Source organism: Protopterus annectens, chromosome 8.part0, assembly GCF_019279795.1.
Source record: "Protopterus annectens isolate FY-2018-M chromosome 8.part0, PAN1.0, whole genome shotgun sequence".
NCBI lineage: Eukaryota > Metazoa > Chordata > Ceratodontiformes > Protopteridae > Protopterus > Protopterus annectens.
The window spans coordinates 1,113,844,218-1,113,870,168 of record NC_056741.1 but is presented as its reverse complement, the minus strand read 5'-3'; the positions used below and the strand labels follow the sequence as shown (position 1 = coordinate 1,113,870,168).

General features: G+C 44.2%; 1 protein-coding gene across 1 annotated transcript in view; it reads left to right on the top strand.

Moving 5' to 3' along the window:
• UBAP2L (ubiquitin associated protein 2 like) overlaps nucleotides 1–25,951 on the top strand; it is a gene marked incomplete in the record, with an annotated part of 3,970,948 nt that overhangs the window by 1,221,720 nt on the left and 2,723,277 nt on the right. Inside the window, 1 exon segment of the mRNA XM_044080639.1 lies at nucleotides 7,255–7,307. Within this exon segment, the coding sequence (XP_043936574.1) occupies nucleotides 7,255–7,307 (53 nt within the window).

Below are 25,951 nucleotides of genomic sequence, written 5' to 3'. Positions count from 1 at the left end.
GCTTGATCACTGCTTCCAGCAAAATCATACTTAAAACAATTTAAAGGGTTAATAACGAAATTCTTATGGTACCCTAAAAAACCTCAAGTTTGCCCTAAGACATGATTTTGACAAATTGGAAGAAGGTGGAATAGGCCTATCAGATTTTTTTAGAAGGATATATACAGTCGTCAGCTTTAAAAACAGTTTCTCTATGGTTAAACAAAGAATGTACTTCCAAATGGAAACTAGTATATGAAAAAATCTGGTTAAAAACTACTCATGATACAGTAAATAAACATATGGCAATAGTACTGAATAGCTTACTTTAATTATTGAAGGAATATATAGCAATAGGGAAATGCAAAAATATAAATTCTAAATACTTTATCAGTACCCTAAAGTCTTTTACACATTTTGTAAACAAAAATCCAGCTATAAAAGCATGGTCTTTTTTCATATTCCCAATAGCATATGCACAAAACAATAATATAACTCAGGACTCAGTAGCAGTTAAAACACTTAGTAAGAATGGTCTAATTTACTGGCTTCAGTTGATAAATACTAAGAAAGTACTAATGATAGAGCAAATTATTAGTGAGTTCAACCTTGAAAATACCATGTGGTTAACACTGCAGGGATTAAGACAAACAGTTTTAAATCAACAGGCAATAATGCAGAAATCTGTTTAGGAAAAGGTTCCTAAGTACATAGAGCAATTAATAACATTGATGCAATTTCCCACAGATGGGAAGGGAATTTTATCAGTATTGTACAAATTAAAGAAACAAGAGTTCATTATAAACAAAATATATGGGATACTATGAAACAGTTAATGGTAAAATGCCAGATGATAAAGATAAAAAACTAATTCTTACATCTCCAAAACTAACATCTTTATATTGGCAACTTTTCACATGGCAATTTATACATAGAACATACTTAATGCCACACAAATTAGAACTAATATATAATAAAGAAAATAGATGTTGGAGGTGTAAATCACAGTCCGTAGCCAGTTGGCAACACATGATGTTCGTGTTTCACTGTTGCAGTCTTAACCAATGGGTTATCCGGCTTCTGGTAGCCTTCGATCGGCCAGAATACCAAAGGTAAGTAAGTATGGCATCAGCTGTCGCCGGTTGTAAAGGACGTCGGGACGTCCGATACAAAATTAGGCAGCCGACGTCACTTCCTCAGTCTTCCTTGCTGCGGAGCCTGAAGCAGAAGCATTTTTGCACGAGTGCCGGCCGGCAGTTTACATTTTGTTTTCCGACTACAAAGTTGAAGTCAATTACAGCTAAATACCCTGTTGGAGATCCTCTTTTCTTGCCTTAACGACTGTCAGAAAAGGTTAATAATTGTCTTACCTGTGGAAAGCAGATTCCCCATAGAGATTTTCCTTCCTATTGTATTATTTGTTTAGGCCTTTACCACGACGTTCCTAATTGTGATCTCTGTGCTTCCTTTAATCTGCGTACTATTCGTTGTCGGGCTAAGCTTTTAGCTAAGCATTTTGGAGTGTGGCTTAAGTTGGTCGGTATGGCGTCGGCTGGTCTTCAGACTTAGGATATCCCTAAGAAGCGCAAGGATAAGGACCGCGACAGGCTTCAGAGGGTCAAGTCTTCGGATGATAAGTTGGTCGTCAGTCCTGCGGTAGCCAGTGAGGCGCCTTTGCAGCCCCTGCAGTCCATGGATTTTCAACCGCAGGCCTCGGTTGAGACCATTTTAGAGTCCCCCAGGCCTCCAGCTTCCATTTTGTGTTCTGACCTTCTGCCTGTCACCTCTTTAGCTGGATCTGGTGCCGCTAAGCTGGTTCCGGTGTCCGAGGCCTCCGTTCTTCGTTTGGACAGCAAGCTTATACCGACGACCTCTGCCATGACTTCGACGGTTGCCAGGCCTCCAGAGCCTTCAGACTTGCAGGGAGACTCGGTGTTTTGGCAGGCCAGTTAAGCAGACAGTCCCTGGATCTGCACGAGTGGCAACTGAACAGAGCAGTCTTTTACAGCATCATTCAGCGTTGGGGCACTCGTTAGGTGGATCTTTTCTCCTCCCCAGACAACCACCTTCTACCACTTTTTTGCACCAGACATCATCACAGCAAGGCCTGGAGAGTGGATCCTCTGTCCTTCCCTTGGACGTTTCTGTCAGTTTATGCCTTCTCTCCTCTTCCTCTTCTTCCCAGAGTATTATCAAAGATCAGGGATGAAAGACCAAGGACTATTCTCATAGCTCCAGACTGGCCCAGACAGCATTGGTATCCAGTGCTTCGCAGTCCCTCCCAATTTCCTCCTTGGCATCTTCCTGTAAAGCCAGTTCTTTTGGTTCAGGAAGGGGGAAACATTCTACATCCTCATCTTCAGTCTCTCCATTTGGCAGCATGGCTCATTGTATGCATCAATCCATTTCTTCTTCCGTTTCCCAACAGGTGGTTAATGTACTTCGGGGAGGCCTAGCACTAGCAAGTCCTACGCTGACAAATGGGAAAGATTCTCTCATTGGATGCAGACTAAAGGGGAATCTTCTTCTCAGCCTACTCTTCCTCTGATCCTGGATTACTTGGCTGATTTGCTTCAGGGTGGTCTTTCTTTTTCCTCTTATCAGGATCCATGCTTCAGCCATTTCTGCTCATTGTTCTTTTGAGCAACCCATTTTGTCTCATCCCCTGATGAAAATTTTTCTCAGAGGTGCTTGCAATCTAAAACCTCCCAGAAGGGCACCTACTCCAGCCTGGGATCTTAATTTTTTTTCTAGAGAAACTCGCTCTTCTGCCTTTTGAGCCAGCTGCCACTGCAGATTTAAAGTTTCTCTCGTGGAAGACTGCCTCCCTCTTGGCTATAACTTCAGCAAGGAGGGTTTCAGAGCTGCAAGCTTTGATGGCTGTGGAGCCTTTTCTTTTTTTCCATGCAGATCGTGTCTCTCTGAGAACCATTCCCTCTTTTATGCCGAAGGTGGTTTTTAGCCTGACTCTTAATCAGTCCATACACCTTCCTACTTTGTTTTCTAATCCTCAAAATAGAGGTGAAAGGATCCTATATTCTCTTGATGTGCACAGACAGCTCAGGTTTTACCTGGACAGGACCAAAGACCTTCGGATATCAGCACAGTTATTGGTCAGTTTTGCCCCTGGAGCTCAGGGCAAAGCTAACTCTAAGCAAACCATTTCTAAATGGATTGCACATTGTATTACTTTATTCCTTTCATGGCAAGGTTCCTCCACAAGAGCAGCTTCCACTTCTGCAGCCTTTTTAAGGGGTGTCCCTACTAAAGACATTTTGGAGGCTGCCACGTGGTCTTCTGCTAAGACTTTCACAAAGCGTTATAATTTGCCTTTGTTTTCTAGAGCTAGGGCAGAGCATTCTTTCCAATCCTTGATTCTGTTGGTACTTCCTCCCTTTTCTCTGGGCTTTGGTAATCAACCCATTTGTTAGGACTGTAGCAGTGAAACACGATGAACATAGTACAGTTGTGTACACTTACCATAAATGTAGATGTTAGAGTGTATTCACTGTTGCAGTCCTGGTTCCCCCCCCCCTTTTTTTTTTTGGTCCTCTCCTGCTCTCCTCTCCTAAGGTACAGGCTGGATTTGGTTTTATTTGCCAAAGTTACTTTTGGCTTAAGCCTTGTTTCCTGGGGGCTTCTGACTGTTATGGCAAGAAAGACTGAGGATGTGACGTCGGCTGCCTCCTTTTGTATCGGACATCCTGATATCCTTTACAACTGACGACAGCTGATGTCATATTTACTTACCTTTGGTATTTTGGCCGATTGAGGGCTACTGGGAGCCGGATAACCCATTGGTTAGGACTGCAACAGTGAATACGCTCGAACATCTACATTTATGGTAAGTGTACACAACTGTACTTTTTATGAATGCCATTTACTTAAGCAATATTGGGAAAGTATTAACTATTTGCTACAGACACTGTTCACTGATAATTTCCAACTTACAAAATCTCTAATTTCGTTGAATACACCTGTGCTGTATTGTGTTCCAAGGCAAAATATGTAATTTTGTGGACTCTCCTTGCTATTGCAAGGAAAAATATTGCACAGAACCGGAAAGCTGCAAGTCCTCCCAATTTTAAATATTTCAAGAACATGTTTTTTTCAGTCTTCCAGTTGGAATTGAAAACAATCAAGGAAAGAACAGAACAACCTACTTTCTTAAGCATTGCCTGGCAGAAAGTAAATCAAGTCCTGGCAACAGAAGACTGTAATAAATTATAATCATGTTCAAAGATACATTCAAGAAAAAGTTTTTCAAGTATAGAAATCCCATGTAAATAGTTGGTTTTGTAATGTTTGTTTTTGGAATTGTTTCTCCACTTTAAGCTTTGACTGTGTAAATATTTCTTTGATATGCATACTGTATACATGTTTTTTTCTGAAAATCAATAAAAATGTATTCAGTAAAAAAAGAAGACAAAAAGGTTGAGGTGCCGAGTGATCCTCATTGCAATTTTCTGGCCTCGTCCAGTTTAGTTTCCTCTCCTTTGGTCTCACAGTGTCGGTCCTCCCTGGATTCTGGATTCTTGTCTAGATCTGATATCCAGTCCGGAGGGCGATTATCATCTGGATCTGAAAATCCTGAAGCTCACGGCTTGGCTTCTGCATTTCCAATGATGGCTAGAGTTCCCGGGCTTTCCTTTCCCGTGAAGCACATTGTGCTTTCTGCTCACAAGTCTTCTACCAAAAAGATTTATAGGTTCATAGGTTGGTACTAGGCTATCAGCCCTAGGGCCCATGCAAGCCTAGCCATAACAGTTCCCTGGCTATTTCTTCCCACACTATTTACTTCCCTGGACCCCTGTCTAGCAGGGTGACTGACGTGATCCCCGTGATTTATGCTAGTAAATGGAAGAGGTTTTTAATTTGGGTGTCACAGTATTGTATAAATCCTTTTACTGCCTCGATACCTTCGGTCTTAGAGTTCCTGGCCTGTATCCTCTATAGTTAAAGTCCAGTTTGCTGCCATTTCTCATTACCACGTGAGATTGTGCAAAGTCATTTTGAAAGGTACATTCCTTTTACGGCGGGCCACCAGTTAAGAATCCTACTCCCCCTTGGGGCCTAACTTTCTATACTTACTAGCGTTGGTGTTATCACCATTTGAACCATCTGCAAAGGTGGATCTACAGTATCTGTCTTGGAAGACTGCTTTACTAATGGCCCTGACCTCATCTAAGCAGGTTTTGGAGTTACAAGCCCTTTGCATTCAGCCTCAGTACCTCATATTCCATAAGGACTGCGTATCTCTTAGACCAAACCCATCCTTCATGCCGCAAGGTTGCTTCTGAAGCAAACATTAATCAGGTCATTCACCTTCCCATTTTCTTTCCAGAGTTTCAGAACAAAGGGGAATATCAGTTGCATATGCTTGACGTACATAGGCAGCTCAGTTTCTACCAAGCGAGAACCAGAAGTTACAGAAAGTCCAATCAGTCGTTTATCTCATATTCTAAAGCCAGATAGGGATCTCCTGTCTCCAAAGTAACCATTGCCAGCTGGATTGCTAAATGTATCACATTTATTTGTGACACAAATGGTGTTTCTCTTCCTTCCTCAGTAAAAGCACCTTCTGTCAGAGTGGTCTCTACTTCCTTAGCTTTTTCGTCCAGAGTACCAGGGGATGAGATATGTGCTGTGGCTACATGGGCTAGGTTTCATACCTTCATATGCCACTGCAAATTGGATATTTTATCCTGGGACAGTGCCTCCTTTTGCTCCGCTGTGCTTCAAAATGTCCTTCTGTAGGGCCTCCCAGGGTACAAGTAGCTGGGGACTCTGTCCAACAGGTTGAAGATCAAATGAAGACAACAATTTCAAATAAAGAAGTTATGTACTCACCATATCTTTATATCTGAATTATTGCTCTTCATTTGTCTTCAACCTTCCCTTCTTCCCCTTCCTTAGTTAATCTGGCAGAGGGAGCCTCCCACCCTTTCTGTCTCTGATCTCTTTTTGGGGTGGGGTGTGTGGCAATAGTGATGTCTCTGTTATCTTGAGCAGGTGCTTGGTTTTCAGGCAAACTCAATCTGGGGTAGTGAGGGAGAGAGGGGCGTTATGGGTAGGGGAGGGGAGCTCAGTTTCAGCACTGTAGCTTGTATATGGCTATCTTGGCACCGATGTCGGTGCCTATACCCACAGGTTGAAGACAAATGAAGAGCAACAATTCAGATGGAACTTTATGGTGAGTATATAACTTTTTTCACTATATTCCTGACTGAATCTAAGAGAAATACTGTTCCCTAGTTAAGTTACTTACACAAGGCCAGATGCTGTGTGTGAGGGTCTTTCTACTCAGGCTTCCCAAACAGAATACTCAATACTCTGAGATTTCTCTTTGTAATATCTAAAATATAATTTCCAAGAAGGCTGGTAAAATGACCTCATCTGGTCACCTGACTCTAGGTTCCCACAGTATTCCCTTATGATGCTGAGACAGGACGTTAGCACAGATGGCCACAATGCACATCCAAATCTTTATGGCAGTGCCTGGAGCCTCCCCTCTTTTAACTTTGTTAATGGACAAAAACTCTTCCCCAGACCCAGCGTCTCCAGTCCTGTTCAGCACTACGGGATGCCTTTTACGGGTTTAACAGCTCATTTACATTTCCCTCATTTTTCTTAAAGTTAACCTCTGCTGTACTGGTATTCTCTGTTAAAACATACATTTAATTCAGCTAGAGTAATGCATGTACATTTATGTTCATTTCAGCAGGATTCACCTTGGATAAATTTCAACACAAGCAAAGCTCACAAATACATTTTCAGCACAAGCATCTGTACAAAATTAGTTCAGTATCCAAAGGACATATCATTCTTTAGAAAACTCCAGCTGGCTATAAGCCAGATTCCTTGGGGTGGAAGATAGCTTCATATTATTTAGTTGAAATGTTTGACTTCTTTAGTCTTGCCAGAAGACTGTCATTTGTAGTTGTGTCCCATTTATTTATGTACACACTTCATGAATTACATATTGGACAAATATGTAAAAAGCTGCATTTAAATACCTTTACATGGTTGTACATTCTGTTAAGAATGGTTGTCCAAATCAGAATCTCTCAGTGAACTGCATGTAGCCCCTTTGCTTATTTCACTTGTTGTCAGTTTTGACGTAATGCTTTTGTCTGATAGTTTATCATATCTTTATATTACAGATTACCTGTATTAACCTAGAACACCATTTCTTAGTTCAGACCTTTGTCTGATGGGAGTTGTTCTAAATGGAAAAAAGGCTATTTTGTTGTAATCTCTGAATTTTTTTTTTAGGTGCTTGGAGGACTACAACAGAAGAATGGGGTACAGAGGACTGGAATGAGGATGTAGGTATTAGTAAAGCCAGATGCAAACAGTAGACATTGCTGTAAGCTGTTTGTTCATGTTGCAAGTGTCTGAGTTAACTGGCCTAGTATTTTGTGTGTGTGTTTTTCATGTATTAAGAAGTTAAGTGGTATGATCCGAAGACCCTTTTCAGCCTCTGTTATGCACCATAACATGAAACAATTTAAGACAGTTACATAGCATATTGCATGTGTACATTGCACTGTAAGTAAACATGAAAAATTCATAAAACTGCAGTAAATATAGGTCATATCGCAGTGCAGTTCAGATTTTCTTTTGTTAACCTTTCATAGTATTACATCTACCACCTACTTTTCAATTAATTTTAATTATTTATTGTTGGTTTTGCTTCAGAGTAATCATTGGAATGTTTCAGTTTGTGAAGGACTATTGCTTTTTAGATTGGCCCCATAATTAAACACACACAAAAAGTGTTCTATTTAGATGAGGAAAGTTGGTCAAAAGACAAGTACCAGGCAAATAAGGTATATATTTTATTAATTCATTTTTGGGGGGGCAGTTCTTGCCACTAAGTGGAGTGAGTGGAAAAGGAGTATTTTTTTTTCTGTTGACCCTGACTTTAAAGAGCATCTTCAGTTTTATTTAGATGATTTTTTTTAGAATGGATCAGTGCTGCTTTGTTGACCTTTGACGTTGACACATTCAGGTGAATGTATTTAAGTAGTATTCATGTATGAGGTTGTTTAATTTCCTGTTTCTCAAACTAGCGTTCGTTGGGTGAGGATTGCAGGTTGTGTTCTCCATAAGTGCACTGCACCTGGTGGTGATTATTGTAGGGATTGTTGCTGCTGCTGTAGTAATCATGAAGTCTGGGAATTAACTGTAGCTGAATGCTGGTCCAACTAGAATAAATCCTTATGGTCCTTGGGTTCATGCTAACCTTCACTCTCATGGTTACTTTGGACAAGCTGAACGTGAGGCGACTGCATTGTACATTTGAAATGTCTGATAACCAGCACCTTCATTATTTTGAGAAGGTAGATGCACTCCTCTTACTCCTGCCCACAGAGTTCAGATGATTGTCATTTGTTAACTGCTAATCCAGTGATGCATTTTAGAGCCAAAGGTGCAGGTCAAACTATAATGTGTGTGTCAATGCGTGAGAGGTACATTACAGGTTCATCTAGAGTATGGGGCACCTGCAACAGTGAGGTAAGGCAGTGCACATCAAGATAAAGGTGATGGTCGCCATTATATGTTTTGAGTCTTTAGATAAGTTTTGAATCTTTTGAGTCCTCATTGTGGCCACAGGCAGTCTCGTTCTTTGGTACTGGGTTGGGGGGGGGGGTCACATACTCTTGTCCCTTGTGCAGACCAGCCACGATCAACTGTAACCCAGCATCAAAGTCAGATGCCAGTCTCCATGCACATTGCATCCTTTTAGTGCAGAATGCCCTAGTATTTGTACACTTTCTAATAGTAGCAGGACACATCACTTCTGGCGTACTAGCACCTTCAGAAAGGAGGTGGGTTCCCTTGGATGGAATCAACAACAGCGAGAATGAAGGTGATTATTTTGCCTGTATTTCTGATATTTTCTTTCCCTTTGGACATGATGTGAACTGCAGAGAGACTGTTCTTAGACTACCCACCTGAAGATGTTTGCTTTGGGGGAGACTCAACCTTAAGTTTCAGCAATTTAAGCAGGGTCTCCAAGAAATATTTAGGCTGTTGTGAAAGGTGTACACACATCTTCTTGGTTTCTCCCCACCAAAGCCCCCCCTCTATTCCTCTACTTTTCCAGGCATTTGAAAATATCCAAGAATACATCCAGCCCCTAGAAAACCTGACCACTTTTACACAGTGCAGGAGAAGGCTTAATACTTGTAGTGAAACCCCGTAGGTGATCTGGTAGCAATCTTCATTGATATGAGAAGGTGATTTGTCAGTAATTTGTCACATAGAATGGAGAGCAGATTTTGACTAGTTTAGCAAGACTGTATGGTGTCCTGACTGAAGTCACTGTTGTAGTACTCCTGACATATGCTGCAACAGTGATTTCAGTCAGGACATAGTACAGTTGTGTTAGATGTTACCGTAACACTAGATGATGTACTGATCACTTTTGCAGTATGCCTTCCTCCCTCCTTCCCCTCTGCTTCTAATTACTTCAACTTCCCTCTTCTCCTCTGCTACTTTAAGCTGTGTTCTGCTACATGGAATGGGGGAAGGTTTACTTACCGATTCCGAGCTACACTCCTCTTAGATGACCTGTCTCCCTCTCATAGTACCCTTCAGGATGCTGGCTCGGAAGTAGTCTGAATTATACGATCATAAGTCTGTCTAGATATCCCAATGCTTATGAGCTGAGGTCATATGTCAGGCATATGACCTCGAGGAAAGTGAAGCTTTGGTAACCCAGATGAACGCCAGCGGTGACAACCCATATGTCAGGAATGCTACAACAACGATCAGTAGGACATCTGTTATGGTATGTTCTTACAAATCTGCACATTGATCATATTGATCACAGCTGGAAATAAACTTACAAGCTTATTTGGGTTATATCATGCTAAAAACATAACAGCTGGCCAACTTCCAAAGCTTTATGCCACCTTCCACTTGCCCAAACTGTTAGGCAGATCAAGCTGAGCTGACTAAAAGACAGATGTGGGTGTCAAGCTCTTAAAAAGCATTCCTGCCGCGAATGGGAGTGCTCCTTTCTGGGTTTTTGGGGAATAAGTGGCTAGATGTTCATAGTGTTTCACTGTTGCAGTCATTACACTTGGGTTATCCTGCTGGCAGGCGACCTGTAGTTGGCACGAGTTCCAAAGTCTTGGTCCGGCGTCGGTTGCTGTCGCCTCTTCTCTGACGTCAGTGTGCCGGGGGGGGTGTAAAAGTTGCAACCGACGCTATTTTCTTCAGTCTTTCTTGCTGCGCGGTGCCCAAAGCAAAAGCAGCTCGCAAGTGCCGGTCGGCCGACTCCTGAGATTTTCAAAATTGAATTTCAGAACCGAAGTCTTCAATAAAGCTAAGTACCCCGTTGGGGAAACTTTTTCTTGCTCCAGACCGATGTCAGTAAAAGTTAATAATTGTATTTCTTGTGGGAAGCAAATACCTCATAAGGACTTTCACTCTTACTGCATTCCTTGCCTAGGGCCCTGATCACGACGTTACTAGTTGTCGCTTTTGTGCTAGATTCAATAAACGCACTATTAAACGTCAGTTTGATTTTGCTTTACATTATTTTGGATGAAGATTTAATTATATAATGCCGTCGGAACAACCGACGACCGGAATGTATAAAAAACGCAAAGACAAAGAAAAAGACAGGCATCCGAGGTCCAAAACCGACGACGAAGCCTCTTCTAGGCCATTCGCCGGTTCTCAATTAGATGCTTTTGCAGCCCCTGACACCCGCTACCTCAGAGCCACAGGCCGTAACCGACAGCCACGTGGAGGCCCCGAGGCCTGTGGAAACTCAAGGTATTGGGCCTACGGAAACTATACCCTCAGATGGGTCCGGAGCCGCTGAGCAGGCACCGGCTTCTGAGGGTGTCTTCAGACCTTCACAGCTTACAATTAAGGCTACTACAGCATCAAATGCGAAGTCCAAAACACCATTAAAGACAAGGAAACAAGTGCAGCATTCTCCAGAACAGTCATCCATGCCAAAGAAACAGATGCTTAAAATGGCCGAGGACCTTGTTACTTTAATCAGGGGCTCCCGTCCCCCTCCTGACAAAAGGCCTAGGCAAGACACTGATTATGATTCCTCTGATCAGGTTTCCATTTTCTCTGATTCTTCCTCTGATCAGGGCTATTCTCTCCCTCCCTATGAGGACTCTGATACTGAAGAGTCCATTCTTTCAACTTCACCGCCTGAGGATTATTGTTTTGGGGAAACCCTGCACACCATGAGGGAGCATTTCCATTGGGAGAGCCAGGATTACTCAGAATCCAAGAAAAGGCTCAGAGATTTCCTTTTATTGCCTCAGCACAGGCCCCTGTCTATCCCCCCTCTGCTTGATATTGTAGATGATGTTTTTTCTGAATCCAGTCTGTCTCCAGACTCTTTACCCCCCTGCACCAATAAAGCCAGACAGGTACTACAGGGTCCCTGACTCTCATAAATTGCTTTACAAAAACCCCGCTGCAGACACAGAAACAATTACTCAGGGTCCTAAAGGGGTTAAAGCTTCCACTGCCAAAAATCCTGTCCCCTCAGATAGAGATTCCAGAGCTCTGGACAGATGGGGGAAAAAAGTTTACACTTCTGCTACTTTAGCTGTAAGAGCTTTAAACTGTCAGTTTCACATGCTTAAATATCAGCAGCATCTCATGTCATTGTTAAAGCAGAAAATGGTTACAAATATAGAAAGTCTTGACAGTAAAGAAATGCAGGATTTATTGCATGCACTTGAACAAGTGGGAAAACATACTCTGCAATGTGGTTTTCATTCATTAGAGGCTTCTTGTACAGCCGCAGTTACAGGCTCAGTTATTCGAAGACATGCTTGGTTGAAAGAACAAAGTTTACCTGACCATGTTAAAGTAAAATTTTTGGATGCTCCACTACAGCATGATACTTTGTTTGGTGTTAAGGCAGAAGAGGTGTTAAAGAAAATGGAGGATAAAGCAAAGTCAATGCAAACGGTGAAAGATTTCTTACAGGTCCAACCACCTAGATTTAGCAGAAACTGGCCTTCAAAAAATTGATCCTTTCCAGTGTCCGTCAGGCCACAAAGAGGCAGATACAGATGCCCAAGAGGCAGATCTCAGCCCCAAGGCTCCTACAGACCTAAACAATGGGGTGCTTCAGCTCCCAAAGGAGGAGAAGACAAGTCACAACCTTTTAGGAAATGGTCACAATGACTTCCCTCTGCAAATGTCAAGCTCTTCCCAGTTGACAAGCACCCCTAGGGGGAAAGGTAGCAGTTTTCTCAAAAAATTGGCACATGATCACCCAAGACCAATGGGTGCTGAATATAGTTTCTCAGGGGTACAGGTTCCACTTCCACATGCTTCCAAAACTAAAAGGTATGCCAAACCTGCCACAAAACCAATGGGCAGAGGCACAAAAACAGATTGCTGCTCTTATGGATATGGGAGCTATTCAAAATGTTCCACAAGAAGAACAGGGACAAGGATTTTACTCAAGACTTTTCTTAGTACCCAGGAAAAGACAAAGCCTGGAGGACCAATACTGGACCTGTCAATCCTAAATACCTTCCTGGATGTTCCAAAATTCAAAATGTTAACACTACAACAACTTCTGCCCATGCTGGGCAAGAAGGCTTGGCTAGTTACTTTGGATCTCAAGGAGGCGTACCTGCACGTCCCAATCAGACAGTCGTGCAGAAGATACCTCAGATTTATAGCAGGCTCAATGCGTTACCAATTCTCTGCACTGCCCTTTGGCTTATGTACTGCGCCCAGGGTCTTAACAAAATGCCTGGCACCAGTAATTGCATTTTGCAGACAAAAAGGAATTCAAATATATACCTACTTGGATGACTGCCTTATTCAAGCAGAGAGCAAGGACATTCTTCTAAAGCATCTGGCATTTGTAAAAAGATTGCTAATTTGCCTAGGGTACACAGTAAATGAAAAGGAATCAAAATTAGTACCCTTTCAAGAGATAATATTCCTGGGTGCAAGCTTAAATACAACTGCCCAGATGGCTTATCTCACGCCAGACAAACAAAGGCAACTGACTCATTACTTTCAAATGATGGCTACAAAGACCCAGCTCCCTGCAAGAAAAATTCTGCAGGCCCTGGGTTTCATGTCATCCTGCATTCTACTAATTCCATATGCAAAACTGCATATGAGGAAACTACAATGGTATCTAAAAAGTGTTTGGACTCAGCATTGTCACAGCCTAGAGACAATCATAACCTTGATCCCCTGCCTACAACAGGAGTTTCGATGGTGTCCCAGGCCTGTCACCTCAACAAGGGACAGCCTTTCATCTTACCTACAGCCAGGCAGACAATAACAACAGATGCTTCGGATTATGCCTGGGGAGCACATATGGCAGGAAAATGTATTCAGAGCACGTGGCTCAAGGAACAAATGCATCTTCACATCAATCAAAAAGAGATGCTAGCTGTACAGAATGTCCTGACAGCCTTCAAGGACCTAATACATCCAGGACAACTATTAATAAAGACGGACAATACCACAGTTATATGGTGCATAAACAAGCAAGGGGGCATGCATTCCTACCCCCTATGCAGACAAGCCATGACTTTGTGGAACACAGCACCGACCTACCAGGTACATCTGCAAGCACAATTCCTGCCAGGAACAAAAAATACACTGGCAGACGAACTAAGCAGAAATCTCATGGATCCTCACAAATGGAAGCTAAATCCACAAGTGTTCAACATGATAACAAGGGAATGGGGACGCCCAGACATAGATCTTTTTGCCTCCCCTCACAGTTGCCAAATACAGACATTTTGCCCAAGGACTTATCACTCTCAAGCATGGAAAGTGGATGCTTTTATCATTCAGCCGGAAAAACCTGACAGTCTATGCCTTCCCTCCAATGCCTCTTCTCACCAAGGTGCTTCTAAAAGTCAGACAACAAAGGCCAAAAATGATCCTGATTGCACCAGACTGGCCACGCCAGCACTGGTACCCAATCCTAAAGACTTTGTCCCAAGGCCCACCTTGGCCTCTACCTCAAATCCCTCATCTTCTGACACCGCAAAACAATTAGTTTCTGCACAGTCAACTCAGAACCTTAAACCTGGCAGCGTGGCAGATAATGTAGCCACTCAGACTGCACCTCTCTCTAAAGCTGTTATGGATGTAATTTTGGAAGCCAGGAGGCCCAGCACTAGGAAATCTTATGCAGAAAAATGGAAAAGATTCTGTGCTTGGAACCAGACACAAGGGCTCGACCCACTGGTCCCTAATATACCTCAGGTTTTGCAATACTTGACTGAGATGTTGGACAAAGGCCTATCTTTTTCATCTATTAAAATCCATGCCTCTGCCATTTCAGCTCATTACAATGTGGATCCTCCTATTTTTTCACATCCTCTACTATGACAGTACCTCAGAGGGGCAAAGAATATAAGACCCCCTAGGAGAGCACGAGTACCTACTTGGGACCTCAATTTTGTTTTAGAAAAGCTAACACTACCTCCATTTGAACCAGCCAGCACAGCTGACCTTAAATTCTTGTCATGGAAAACTGCTCTGCTCCTAGCAATAACTTCAGCAAGAAGAGTCTCAGAGTTACAGGCATTGATGGCTGTGGAACGTTTCCTCATTTTTCATCAAGACAGGGTTTCTCTTAGAACAAACCCAACATTCATGCCAAATGTGGTCTCCAATGTGGCCTTAAACCAAACCATTCATTTGCCTACTTTCTACCCAAATCCCCAGAATAAAGGGGAAAGACTTCTGCACGCTTTGGATATACACATGCAGCTACAATTTTACTTGGACAAAACAAAAGCTTTCCGAAAAACTGAGCAACTGTTTGTAGCATATGCTGCAGGATCACAAGGAAAGCCTATCACAAAGTAGACAATCTCCAAATGGATAGGACACTGCATGTGCTTCTGTTATGCACAACATGGCAAATCTGTGCCTAAGGGGCATTAGGCCTCATTCTACCAGAGCAATAGCCACTTCAGCAGCCTTCCTCAGAGGGGTACCAACCAAAGACATATTAGAAGCTGCAACCTGGAGCTCAGTGCACACTTTTACCAAGCACTACCACCTACCTCTCTACTCCAAATCCAGAGCAGGCTTTGCCACCGCAGTTCTGCAGGGCTTGTTAGCCTAGCCTAATCCAATCTAGACCCAGCCACCCAACCTCAGCTTTGGGATTCTACCCAAGTGTAATGACTGCAACAGTGAAACACGATGAACATAGTACAGTTGTGTACCTACCATAAATGTAGATGTTCGAGTGTATTCACTGTTGCAGTCCAGGTTACCCACCCACCATCCCCCTCTTTGCTGGGACTATTCTGTACTTCTCAACTCTATACAACCTATGTGGTGTATTTGCTTGTAGATGAAGGAAATGTTTATAGTAATATATGCATGGTTGTTTGGCATATTTATATCTTTTCAGCCTTCCTATCTGGGGGCACCTGATCTGGGGCAAGAAAAACTGAAGAAAATGGCGTCGGTTGCAACTTTTATACCCCTGGTGCACTGACGTCAGGGAAGAGGCGACAGCAACCAACGCCGGACCAAGACTTTGGAACTCGGGCCGACTACGGGTCGCCTGCCAGCATGATAACGCAAGTGCAATGACTGCAACAGTGAATACTCTCGAACATCTACATTTATGGTAGGTACACAACTGTACTTTTTTGTTGTTCCATTGATGGGCAAATAACTTCCTTTTGCAAAAAACTTTCCACATTTAATATTTTTATTTTTTAATTCTTTCCTGTTAAGGAAAGTACATTTTAAGGTATAAAACCGTATTATCTGGTGTCCTATTCATTCCTTCTCCCAGTAGGGTCTTGGATCCGAACCTTGGATCTGGCTCAACCACATCTTCCAGACTTGGATCCGACTGTCAAGCTCCTCCCTCTACCCATAATGCAGTGCACCCACTCAAGCACCCCAGATCTTGTTTGCCACTTTCAGAAGCCAGATGGAAGATCCAGTCTTTCGAGTGCACCACCCTTGATGATCTTCGTGGTTCACTGTTGCAGTTATCAGATTTGGGTTATCTGCCTGCAGGTAGCCCTTAGCCGGCTTGAATACCAGAGTCTTTGGATTTCTGCGTCGAATGCTGTCGCTTCTTCCATGACGTCAGGTCGTCAGGGGTATAAAACATGCAGCCGACACCATTACACCAGTTTTTCTTGCTGTGCGGTGCCCGAAGCAGATCGCAAGTGCCAATCGGCCAACTCCTGAAATTTTCGTTTTCGAGTTTCAGACCCGAAGTCTTCAAAAAAGGTAAGTACCCCATTAGGGATCCTTTTTTCTTGCTGTAACAGATTTCAGAAAAAATTAACAATGGTCTTGCCTGTGGAAAGCAAATACCTCATAGAGATTTTCATTATTACTGCGTCACCTGTTTAGGCCCAGACTACGACGTCCCTCGCTGTCAGTTTTTGTGCCTTGTTCAATGCCCGAACTATTCTTCAGGCTATTTTTGTTGCTAAATACTTTCGTTCTTGATCTCCATACTCCAGAATGGCTTTGTTAAGCCATCCGACTACTGATCTTCCAAAAAAAGTAAGGATAAAGACAGAGATAGACCGCATAGGTCCAAAACTGCCGCCGATGCTTCCATTAAGCTAGTCTGCCGGTACTCAGTGAGGCCCTTTCGCAGCCCCTGATACCCGCTACTACAGATTCGCAGGCCTCTACTAAGACCCATTTGGAGTCTGGTATGCTGCGAGATGCTTCTTGAAGTATGGAACCTGTGGATGTCTCTATCGTGAATGGGGCCGGAGCCTCTGTGCAGGCACCAGGTTCTGAGGGTGTATTCAGGCCTACAGACTTTCATATTAAATCGACGGCATCGTTTCCAACTAGAAGTACCGAATTCCTCAGGCCTAAAACTTGCACTATGCCTAGAAAACCGACGACCAAACTGCTGACTCAGGCCCATGTGCCTCAGAAACAAATGCTTAGAATGGTTGAAGACCTTATTACCTTAATTAGGGGAAGCCACCCTTCCCCCTCTGAGACCTAGAACCGATTTTCTTTCTGATTCTTCTGATCAGGAATCTGATATCTCTGCACCTTCTGATTACCAAGATTTGCCCTTATCTACTTATTAGGATTCTCATGCAGAAGATTCCATTCCCTCTGCTTCCCCTCCAGAAGATTTTTTTCTTTTGGTGAAACCTTGCATACCCTTGGGGAGCATTTCCGCTGGGAAAGCCAGGACTATTCAGAGTCCAAAAAGAGACTTAGGGAATTCTTACTCCTGTTTGAACATAGGCCTCTAGCTATCCCTCTTGTTCTGGCTATTGTAGATGATGTTTTCTTGGAGTCTAGCCTTACCCCAGACACTTTACCTGCAGCTCCCCGAAAACCTGACCGGTACTACAGAGTACCTGACTCTCACAAGTTCCTCCTCAGGAATCCTAATGCGGTTCCAGAGACCATTTCCCAAGGACCAAAAGGCATTAAGGCTACTGCTGCCAAAAATCCTACCCCTTCTGATAGAGATTCTAGAGCCTTAGACAGATTGGGTAAGAAGGTATACACTTCTGCTACTTTGGTCATTAGGGCTTTAAATTGCCAGTTTCATATGTTAAAGTATCAGCAACATATTGTGGGACTACTTAAACAGAAAATGATGTTGATTCCTGACTGTGCTGAACACGAAGATTTGCAAGATTTAATGCATTCTGCAGAACAAGTTGATAAACGTACTTTGCAATGTGGTTTTGATGCTTTAGAAGCATCTTGCAGGGCTGCTGTCACTGGGTCTGTACTTACAAGGCATGCTTGGCTTAAGGAACAAAACTTGCCAGATCATGTTAAAGCTAAATTACTTAAACCAAGACCGCCTTTTTGGCAACAAAGCAGAGGAAGACCTCAAAAGGATGGAGGAAAAAGCTAAATCTATGCAAACTGTTAAAGATTTTCTACAAGTACAGCCTCCCAGATTCAGTAGGCATTGGCCTTCAAAGGACTGGTCCTTTCCAGTCCCTTCCAGGCCTTCTGAGTCCAAATCCAGGAACAGCAGACCACCTAGACTTCAGTCTCAGGCTACACCCAGATCTAAGCAGTGGGGGACTCCCACTTCCAAAGCCGGGAGTTGTAAGCCACCCCCCCTCTACGGAAAAATGGCACAATGACTTTAACCCTACCAAGCCCTGCTCAACTACTTGCTCCCTTAGGAGGAAAGCTTGCCTTGCATGCAAAAAACGGGAACACATTACCCAGGACAAATGGGTTTTGAAGATAGTTTCCCAGATTCTACTTCCACACACTACCAACCCCAAATTGTTGGCCGATCTCCCCCCAAATCAATGGGTGGAGGCCCAACAACAGGTTCTCTCTCTTCACAGTGTCAGAGCTGTCTAACCCATCCCAGCAGAACTAAGGGGACAAGATTTTTATTCAAGACGTTCTGGTACCCAGAAAAAAAAACTCCTGGCGTCCTGTCCTGGACCTCTCTATTCTCAACACCTTTCTGGTGGTTCCAAAATTCAAAATGCTAACTCTTCAACAGCTTCTTGCTATGCTAGCCAAGGATGCCTGGCTGGCAACCCTAGACTTAAAGGAAGCTTACCTGCCCATCCCAATAAAAGAATCCTGCAGACAATACCTACGTTTCATGGAGGGCTCCATGCACTTTCAGTTCTCTTCACTTCCCTTTGGCTTATCTACTGCACCCAGGGTGTTCACAAAGTGTCTAGCTCCAGCCATTGCATTTTTGCAGGCAGAGAGATATTCAAATTTACCCATACTTGGACAATTGTCTGATTCAGACAGAAAGCCAGGACTTGCTATTACATCTGGCATTTGTAAAGAAACTTCTAACCTCACTGGGGTACACCATCAACGAAAAGAAATCTCGCCTAGTACCCTGCCAACAGATTGTATTCCTGGGAGCACTCTTGAATACAACTTCCCAGATGGCATCCCTCACTCCGGAAGAAACAAGTTTATTTGCCAACCTACTTCAAACTGTTGGCCACAAAAACCCAGCTTTCTGCAAGGAAAATACTGCAAGCTCTGGGGTTCATGGCCTCTTGCATTCTGCTAATCCCATATGCAAGACTGCATATGAGGAAACTCCAGTGGTATCTAAAAAGTCTATGGTGTCAGCATTCTCAGGACTCGGAAACAATGATTCCTGTCATTCCTTGTCTAAGGACAGAGTTCCTTTGGTGGGCAGAGGCCTGCTACCACAACAAGGGCCTCTACTCCTGCCTCCCAAACCCTAGCAACAGACGCATCAGACTATGCATGGGGGGGCTTACATGGCAGGGCAGTGCATTCAGGGCAAATGGAACCCGAGACAGATGCACCTGCATATCAGTCAAAAAGAAATGTTAGCTGTACAGAATGCTCTGACGGCATTCAAAGACCTTATTCTTCCAGGACAACTATTGGTAAAGACAGACAATACCAAAGTTATGTGGTACATAAGCAGGGGGGGGGAACCCTCTTGTACCCTCTCTGCAGACTAGCTATGGCTTTGTGGAGCACAACCTTGAGCTACCAAGTGCACCTGCAAGCCCAGTTCCTACCAGGCAAACTACATTCACTGGTAGACAACTTAAGCAGCAGTCTCATGGACCCACATAAATGGAAACTAGAACCCAAAATATTCAACCTCTTGAGGAATAAATGGGGGACCCCAGAGATAGACCTGTTTGCCTCCCCTCAGAACTACCAACTGAACAAATTCTGCACCAGAACTCCCCACAGTCAAGCTTGGAAAGTGGATGCCCTGTCCTTTACCTGGGAAAGCCTCTCGGTTTATGCCTTCCCCCCCTGCCTCTCCTCTCGAAGGTTCTACTAAAGATCAAATAGGACAAGCCAATGACAATACTGATTGTACCAGACTGGCCACGCCAGCAGTGGTACCCCCTTTTGCACAGTGACACTGCTGCAACCATGGTACCTGCCTCAGACCCCTTACCTGCTGTCACAGCAGGTGGGCCAGATTCTGCACCCTCAGCTTCAAACCCTGAACCTTGCAGCCTGGCTAATTCCATGAGCTCTCCTCTAGCATCCCTCAGTAAGCAGGTGCGGGATGTCGTTCTGGAGGCAAGGAGGCCTAGTACCAAAAAATCCTATGCTGAAAAGTGGAAAAGATACTGTTCCTGGAGCCAGGCTCAGGATATGGGCACAACGGGGCCCAGCTTACCTCATATTCTAGAGTACTTAACAGAAATGCTCCACAAGGGCCTATCCTTCTCATCAGTTATGATTCATGCCTCTGTCATTTCAGCACTTTATAATACTGAGCCACCCCTCTTCTTTCACCACTTGCTAAAACAATTCCGTAGAGGGACCAAAAATTTAAGACCCCCCCCCGGAGTGCTCCCACTCCAGCCTGGGACCTTAACCTTGTATTTGAAAATCTCACTCTTCCCTTCTTTGAGTCAGCTGCAACTGCAAAGTTGAAATTCCTTAAACATCCTTACTTCTAGCCATCACTTCAGCAAGAAGAGTGTCTGAATTACAGGCCCTCATGTCAGTGGAACCCTTCATTGTCTTCCATGCGGACAGGGTTTCCCTCAGGACTAATCCTACCTTTATGCCCAAGATGATGTCTAGTGTGGCCCTAAACCAGTCCATTGATTTGCCTACTTTTTACCCTAATCCACAAAACAAAGGGGAATGGATACTGCACACTCTGGACGTGCACAGACAACTTAGATTCTATTTGGACAGGAGTAAGCCTCTTAGAAAATCTGACCAGCTGCTAGTCGACTTTGCTGCAGGAGCAGAGGGGAAGGCCATTTCAAAGCAAACCATTTCCAAATGGATAGCCCATTGCATTCATTTCTGCTACAAGCACCATGGAAAACCTACCCCACAAGGGGATAAGATCACATTCCACCAGGGCTGCATCTACCTCTACGGCATTTCTCAGAGGAGTTCCTACCAGGAACATCCTGGTAGCTGCTGCCTGGAGCTTGGTACATACCTTCACCAAGCATTACCACCTGCCTGTCTTTTCTAAATGCAGAGCTGGATTTGCCACAGCAGACAGCAGTCTGGCAGGGCTTAATAGCTGGCCCTAATGCTCTCTAACTACCTCCTCCCTTCCTTAGCTTTGGGAATCAACCCAAATGTGATGACTGCAACAGTGAAACACGAAGAACATAGTACAGTTGTGTACACTTACCATAAATGTTGATGTTGAGTGTATTCACTGTTGCAGTCCTGGTTACCCTCCCTCCCTCCAGCCCCCTGACTTCTCTTGGCTCTACCTTTCCTTCTTGTTTGGTATATATATTTTTTCATGTGTATTTGCTTTTTGATGGGGGTAAACCATACCATGTAATTGCTTTCTATTGTGGGGCACCTGACATCTGGGGCAAGAAAAACTGATGTAATGGCGTAGGCTGCATGTTTTATACGCCTGACGACCTGACATCAAGGAAAAAGCAACAGCATCCGACGCAGAAATCCAAAGACTCTGGTATTCAGGCCAGCTGAGGGCTCCCTGCAGGCAGATAACCCAAATGTGATGACTGCAAAAGTGAATATACTTGAACATCTACATTTATGATAAGTGTACACAACTGTACTTTGTTTTGGTCAGTATGTGTGTTAGTTTGTATTTTTCTAGTTCGAAGTAATAAGGTTTAGGATTTGATAGTTTCTTCCTTTTCTACTTTGTTTCTTCTAATAGTTCTGGTAGCTGTTTATAGTTGGGACCACGATCGTGTGTGTGTGTGTGTGTGTGTGTGTGTGTGCGTGCTTACTTTCACTGGGCACACTCTGCCTTATAGTCTTCTTTATTTAAAAAAAAAAAAAAAAAAAAAAAGTTGAGTGTGTGTGATAGTTTAAATAATTGCTGTCACCATTTTACAGCAGGATTTTGTTTTTCTTTTTTTGCAGACTTCTGCCAGTGTTGCTGTGACTGTCAAGTCTGACAAGCCATCTGCTGATTTTAAGAGATGCAGTTCTTGTGGACACAAGATCTCCATCCAGTGTGCCCCACGAGGAGTGCGTTTACTGTTTAGGTGCTAATCATCTCAAAGCCTCTTGTGACATATGTTTTTCTTTTAATCTGCTTACACTGGTGACTAGGCGCAGTAAGCTGATCTTCAGGGATCTGCTTCTTTCCTCAGCTTCTGAAGCTCAGTCCCCCTTCATGGCTTCTTCCTCCACCAAGGAGCCTAAGAAGAGGTGTCTCGCTGCGTTCCCAAGAAACCCCTTGGAGCCTAAGGCTAAATCAAAGAAATCTTTGGATCCAAAGATGTCTTCTGCTTTACTGGATCCATAGGCCTCCTCGAATCTGACTGAAGTCATCACTATATCCCCTCCTGTCTCTTCGGCTGTGGCATCAGATCATAGCTTGGGATCCAAGAGCGCAAAGCTTGTCCCCAAGTCAGCCAGGACAGTCCCTGTCACCTAAACCTAGACATTCTAACCCCCTTCATCTAGAAGCTGGTCCGAGGCAGTAATAGACAGGATGATGAGGAAGTTCCTCAAGATTCACATGGTTGTAGTGTTGGTTCCATCCCCCTTTTGGATCCGTGTGCTTCCCAGCCTATATCATCAGAACTCCTGCTCTGATCCATCCCTCAATTTCAGAGCTGCAGGGCTTGGGACTCCCGAAAGTGTTGGCATCTGCGCCTGGGAAACCACCTTCTTCAACTCCAGTGGGCTCCCCTGATCAGCCCTGTTCTTTCTTTTGGACAGAGTGGCTCTTGGAGCCGAGGGTTTTGGACCGGATCTGGGCTTGTGGGAATGGTATCAGCTCAGTTTTTGTCAGAGCTGTCACTTCCCCTAGGTGCTTTCGGCCCTTGACAGCTCGGGTCCGATTCCCTGTAAAGGCCGTGGATCTGGAGTGAGTTCTGACCATCTTCCATTTGTTGCTTCGGCTGCAAGGGAAGCAGATGGGACTTCTCCTGGCCTCTCATCTTTCTAAGTAGTAGAACAGGGTATTCTCCCTTACTGGAGAACTGTCCCGTCTTGTCCTGCAGCCTACCCCTTTTGGGTTTTGGTCTTGGGCCCACTCATTCTGCCCGAAGCAGTCTCCAAGATCTTTTGACCCAGGAAGGGGACCCCTTCTTCCAGTACTTCCCCCAAGTAACCTACGGACGAAGTCCCCCAGAAGAAGATGTGCAAATGGAGGCAGATCAGCTCTCCATTGTAGTCATTAATTGAAGACACGGACTTTGAGGGAGAAGAATCCCCTCGATCCCCACCTGATGGTCTCCTTCGGAGACATTCTAGAGATCCTGAAGCAGAAAGCTTGGAGGTCTGTCCAACTTCCTCCTTCTGAGTCACTGCTCTTGGAGGCTTTCTGGGCAGGCCCATTGACATCCTGGGTGACCCTCCCTCCCCCTCTGGTGGACAGCCTTGTTGATTTGGTATCCCACCGGGCTTGGAAGGAACCGGATACCACTGAGCCTACGTCTTAGCACCCCGATAGGTGTCTTGTCCTACCAGCAGACAGTAAACATTGGAGTAAGGGTCCTGTAGTTGATGGCATCGTGGTGGTGGCAGCCACTAAGAAAGAACTGGCAGAGGAGTTTACCAATCTCCATCACCTAACAAGGAATCTGGAGCGCTAGACAGATTAGAAAAGTACATTTGCAGCTCAACCTCCTTTGTGTTGTGGTCATTGAACTGTCTGGCTCACTTTACCCAGATTCAGAGAGATCTGATCAAGGGGCTTTCAGATTCTGAGTCCATCCCTGAGGAGGACTTTAAGAAACTTTCTCCCAAGCTGGCCACTCAGCTTCATCGAGGAAATGGTAATAGCAAATCTGCTATACGGTGGAGGGTTCATGTAGAGCTGCTGGTTCGGGACTGTCCCTAAGAAGACATGCCTTGCGACTTCATGGAACCCTTTAAGACATCCCTAGTTAATGCTCCATCACTGTTTTGGCCATTTGTTAGAGATACTCTTACTGCAGCGAAAAGGATGGGAAGACTCTTTCTGCTGTAGTAATCAAATTTTCTGCTCCACAGAGGTACTTTTCAAGGAAGCAATGTGGGAGTAAGAAAATGTAATTCCGTAAAACACAAGGGCCTTTTCAAGGACCCACTCAGGGATCCCTCTTCCAGAGGCAGAGAAGGAGGGTATAATGGTAGACTTCACCCCAGAGGCAGAGGAGGGTCCACAGAATCAGGGCTTTAGAGACCCATTCTCTGATAAAACCCTATCAGTGCTCCTGAAGTTCTGCTCGCCTGCCCATCTCTGGAGGCAGTCCGGGGTCATCTTGCTTTGTACCCTGAAGCCTGAACATACTTGACACAAAATCCCTGGGTGCTAAGCGTAATATCCAGAGGCCACTACATTCCTTTTTCCCTACACCCCACACACCAGCAAGAAAATCCCCAATGTGCCACCCAGTCAGAGGGAGCAGGCAGCACAAGAAGTTCAAAAATCTCTGCAAAAAAGTTATCCAGGAGGTCCCAACCGAGCAAAGAGGATTTGGAACTTACTCCCACTTCTTTTTGGTACCAAAAAAGACAGAGAACCTAAGACCCATATTGGACCCAAGCCAGTTTAAGCTCTATATAAAGAAGTCAAAGTTCTGTATGATTATGGTTCAGTCCATTTTGCCCCTACTGCACAGGGAGAATTGGATGTGCTCAGTAGATTTTATGGATGGGTACTATCACATCAGATTGACAGTCCAGGAGATGCCTGCACTTTCGGCTGGGAGCCAGTTCAGAGCGCTGCCCTTTGGGCTCACTACAGCCCCCCCCCGGGTGTTCACCAAATGTATGGCAATTGTAGCATCTCAAGTGAGACTCAAAGAATTCAGGGTGTTTCCATACTTAGACGATTGACTCCTCACCATTCCCACTAGTCATCAACTTGTCAAAGCCAGAGATTATCTGATTAAGATGTCACGCTCCCTGGGAATCACCATAAATTTAGACAAGTCCACCCTGACTCCTTTGCAGAACCTAGAGTTCATAGGAATGCAGTTAACACTAGGAACCAAATAGCCTCTCTTCCCCTACACTGCATAATGACACTGAGGAATCAGGTCCAGGAACTTTTGTCTCACCAGTCATTACATTTGGGTAATCTGCTGGCAGGTTGCCCTCAGTCAGCCTGATTAACAAAGTCTTGAGTCCTGTGTTGGTTGCTATCACTTCTTCCATGACATCAGGTCATCAGGGGTATAAAACATGCAGCCAACACCATTACATCAGTCTCTCTTGCCGTGCGGTGCCCGAAGCAGAAGCAGTTCGCAATGCCGGTCGGCCGACTCCTGAAATTTTCGTTTTTGAGTTACAGAACCAAAGTCTTCAACTAAAAGCTAAGTACCCCATTGGGAAAACTTTCTTGCTCCTTACCGATGTCATTAAAAGTTAATAATTGCATTACTTGTGGGAAGCAAATACCTCATAAGGATTTTCATTTGTACTGTATTTCTTGGCTAGGCCCTGATCATAACGTACCTTGCTGTCGATTTTGTGCTAGATTTAATCAATGCACTATTAAACGTTGGTACATTTTTGCTTCTAAATATTTTGGCTCACGATTTAACTATCCAGAAATGACGTCGGTTAGCAATCCAGCTAACGGAATACCTAAAAAACCAAAGAAAAAGACAGAGACAGGCCGTCGAGGTCCAAAACTGACAACGCTTCTCCTAAGCCAGTCGCTAGTTCGCCGGTACTCAGTGAGGTGCTTTCGCAGCCCCCGATGCCCGCTACTTTTGATTCGCAGGCCTCTATTGAGACCCATTCGAAGTCCAGTATGCTGCGAGATGCTTTAAGTATTGAACCCGTGGATGTCTCTACCTTAGATGGGTCCGGAGCTGCTGTTCAGGCACCGGCTTCTGAGAGTGTTTTCAGGCCTAATGATTTGTATATTAAACCAACGCCATCTTCAAAACTAAGGCCAAAATCTACTTCTGTGTCTAAAAAACTGACGCTTGGCCCACGTGTGCAGGCCCCTATGCCTAAAAAACAAATGATCAAAATGGCTGAAGATTTAATTACCTTCATCAGGGGTAGCCAACCCCCTCCTGCTAAGAGGCCTAGGCAA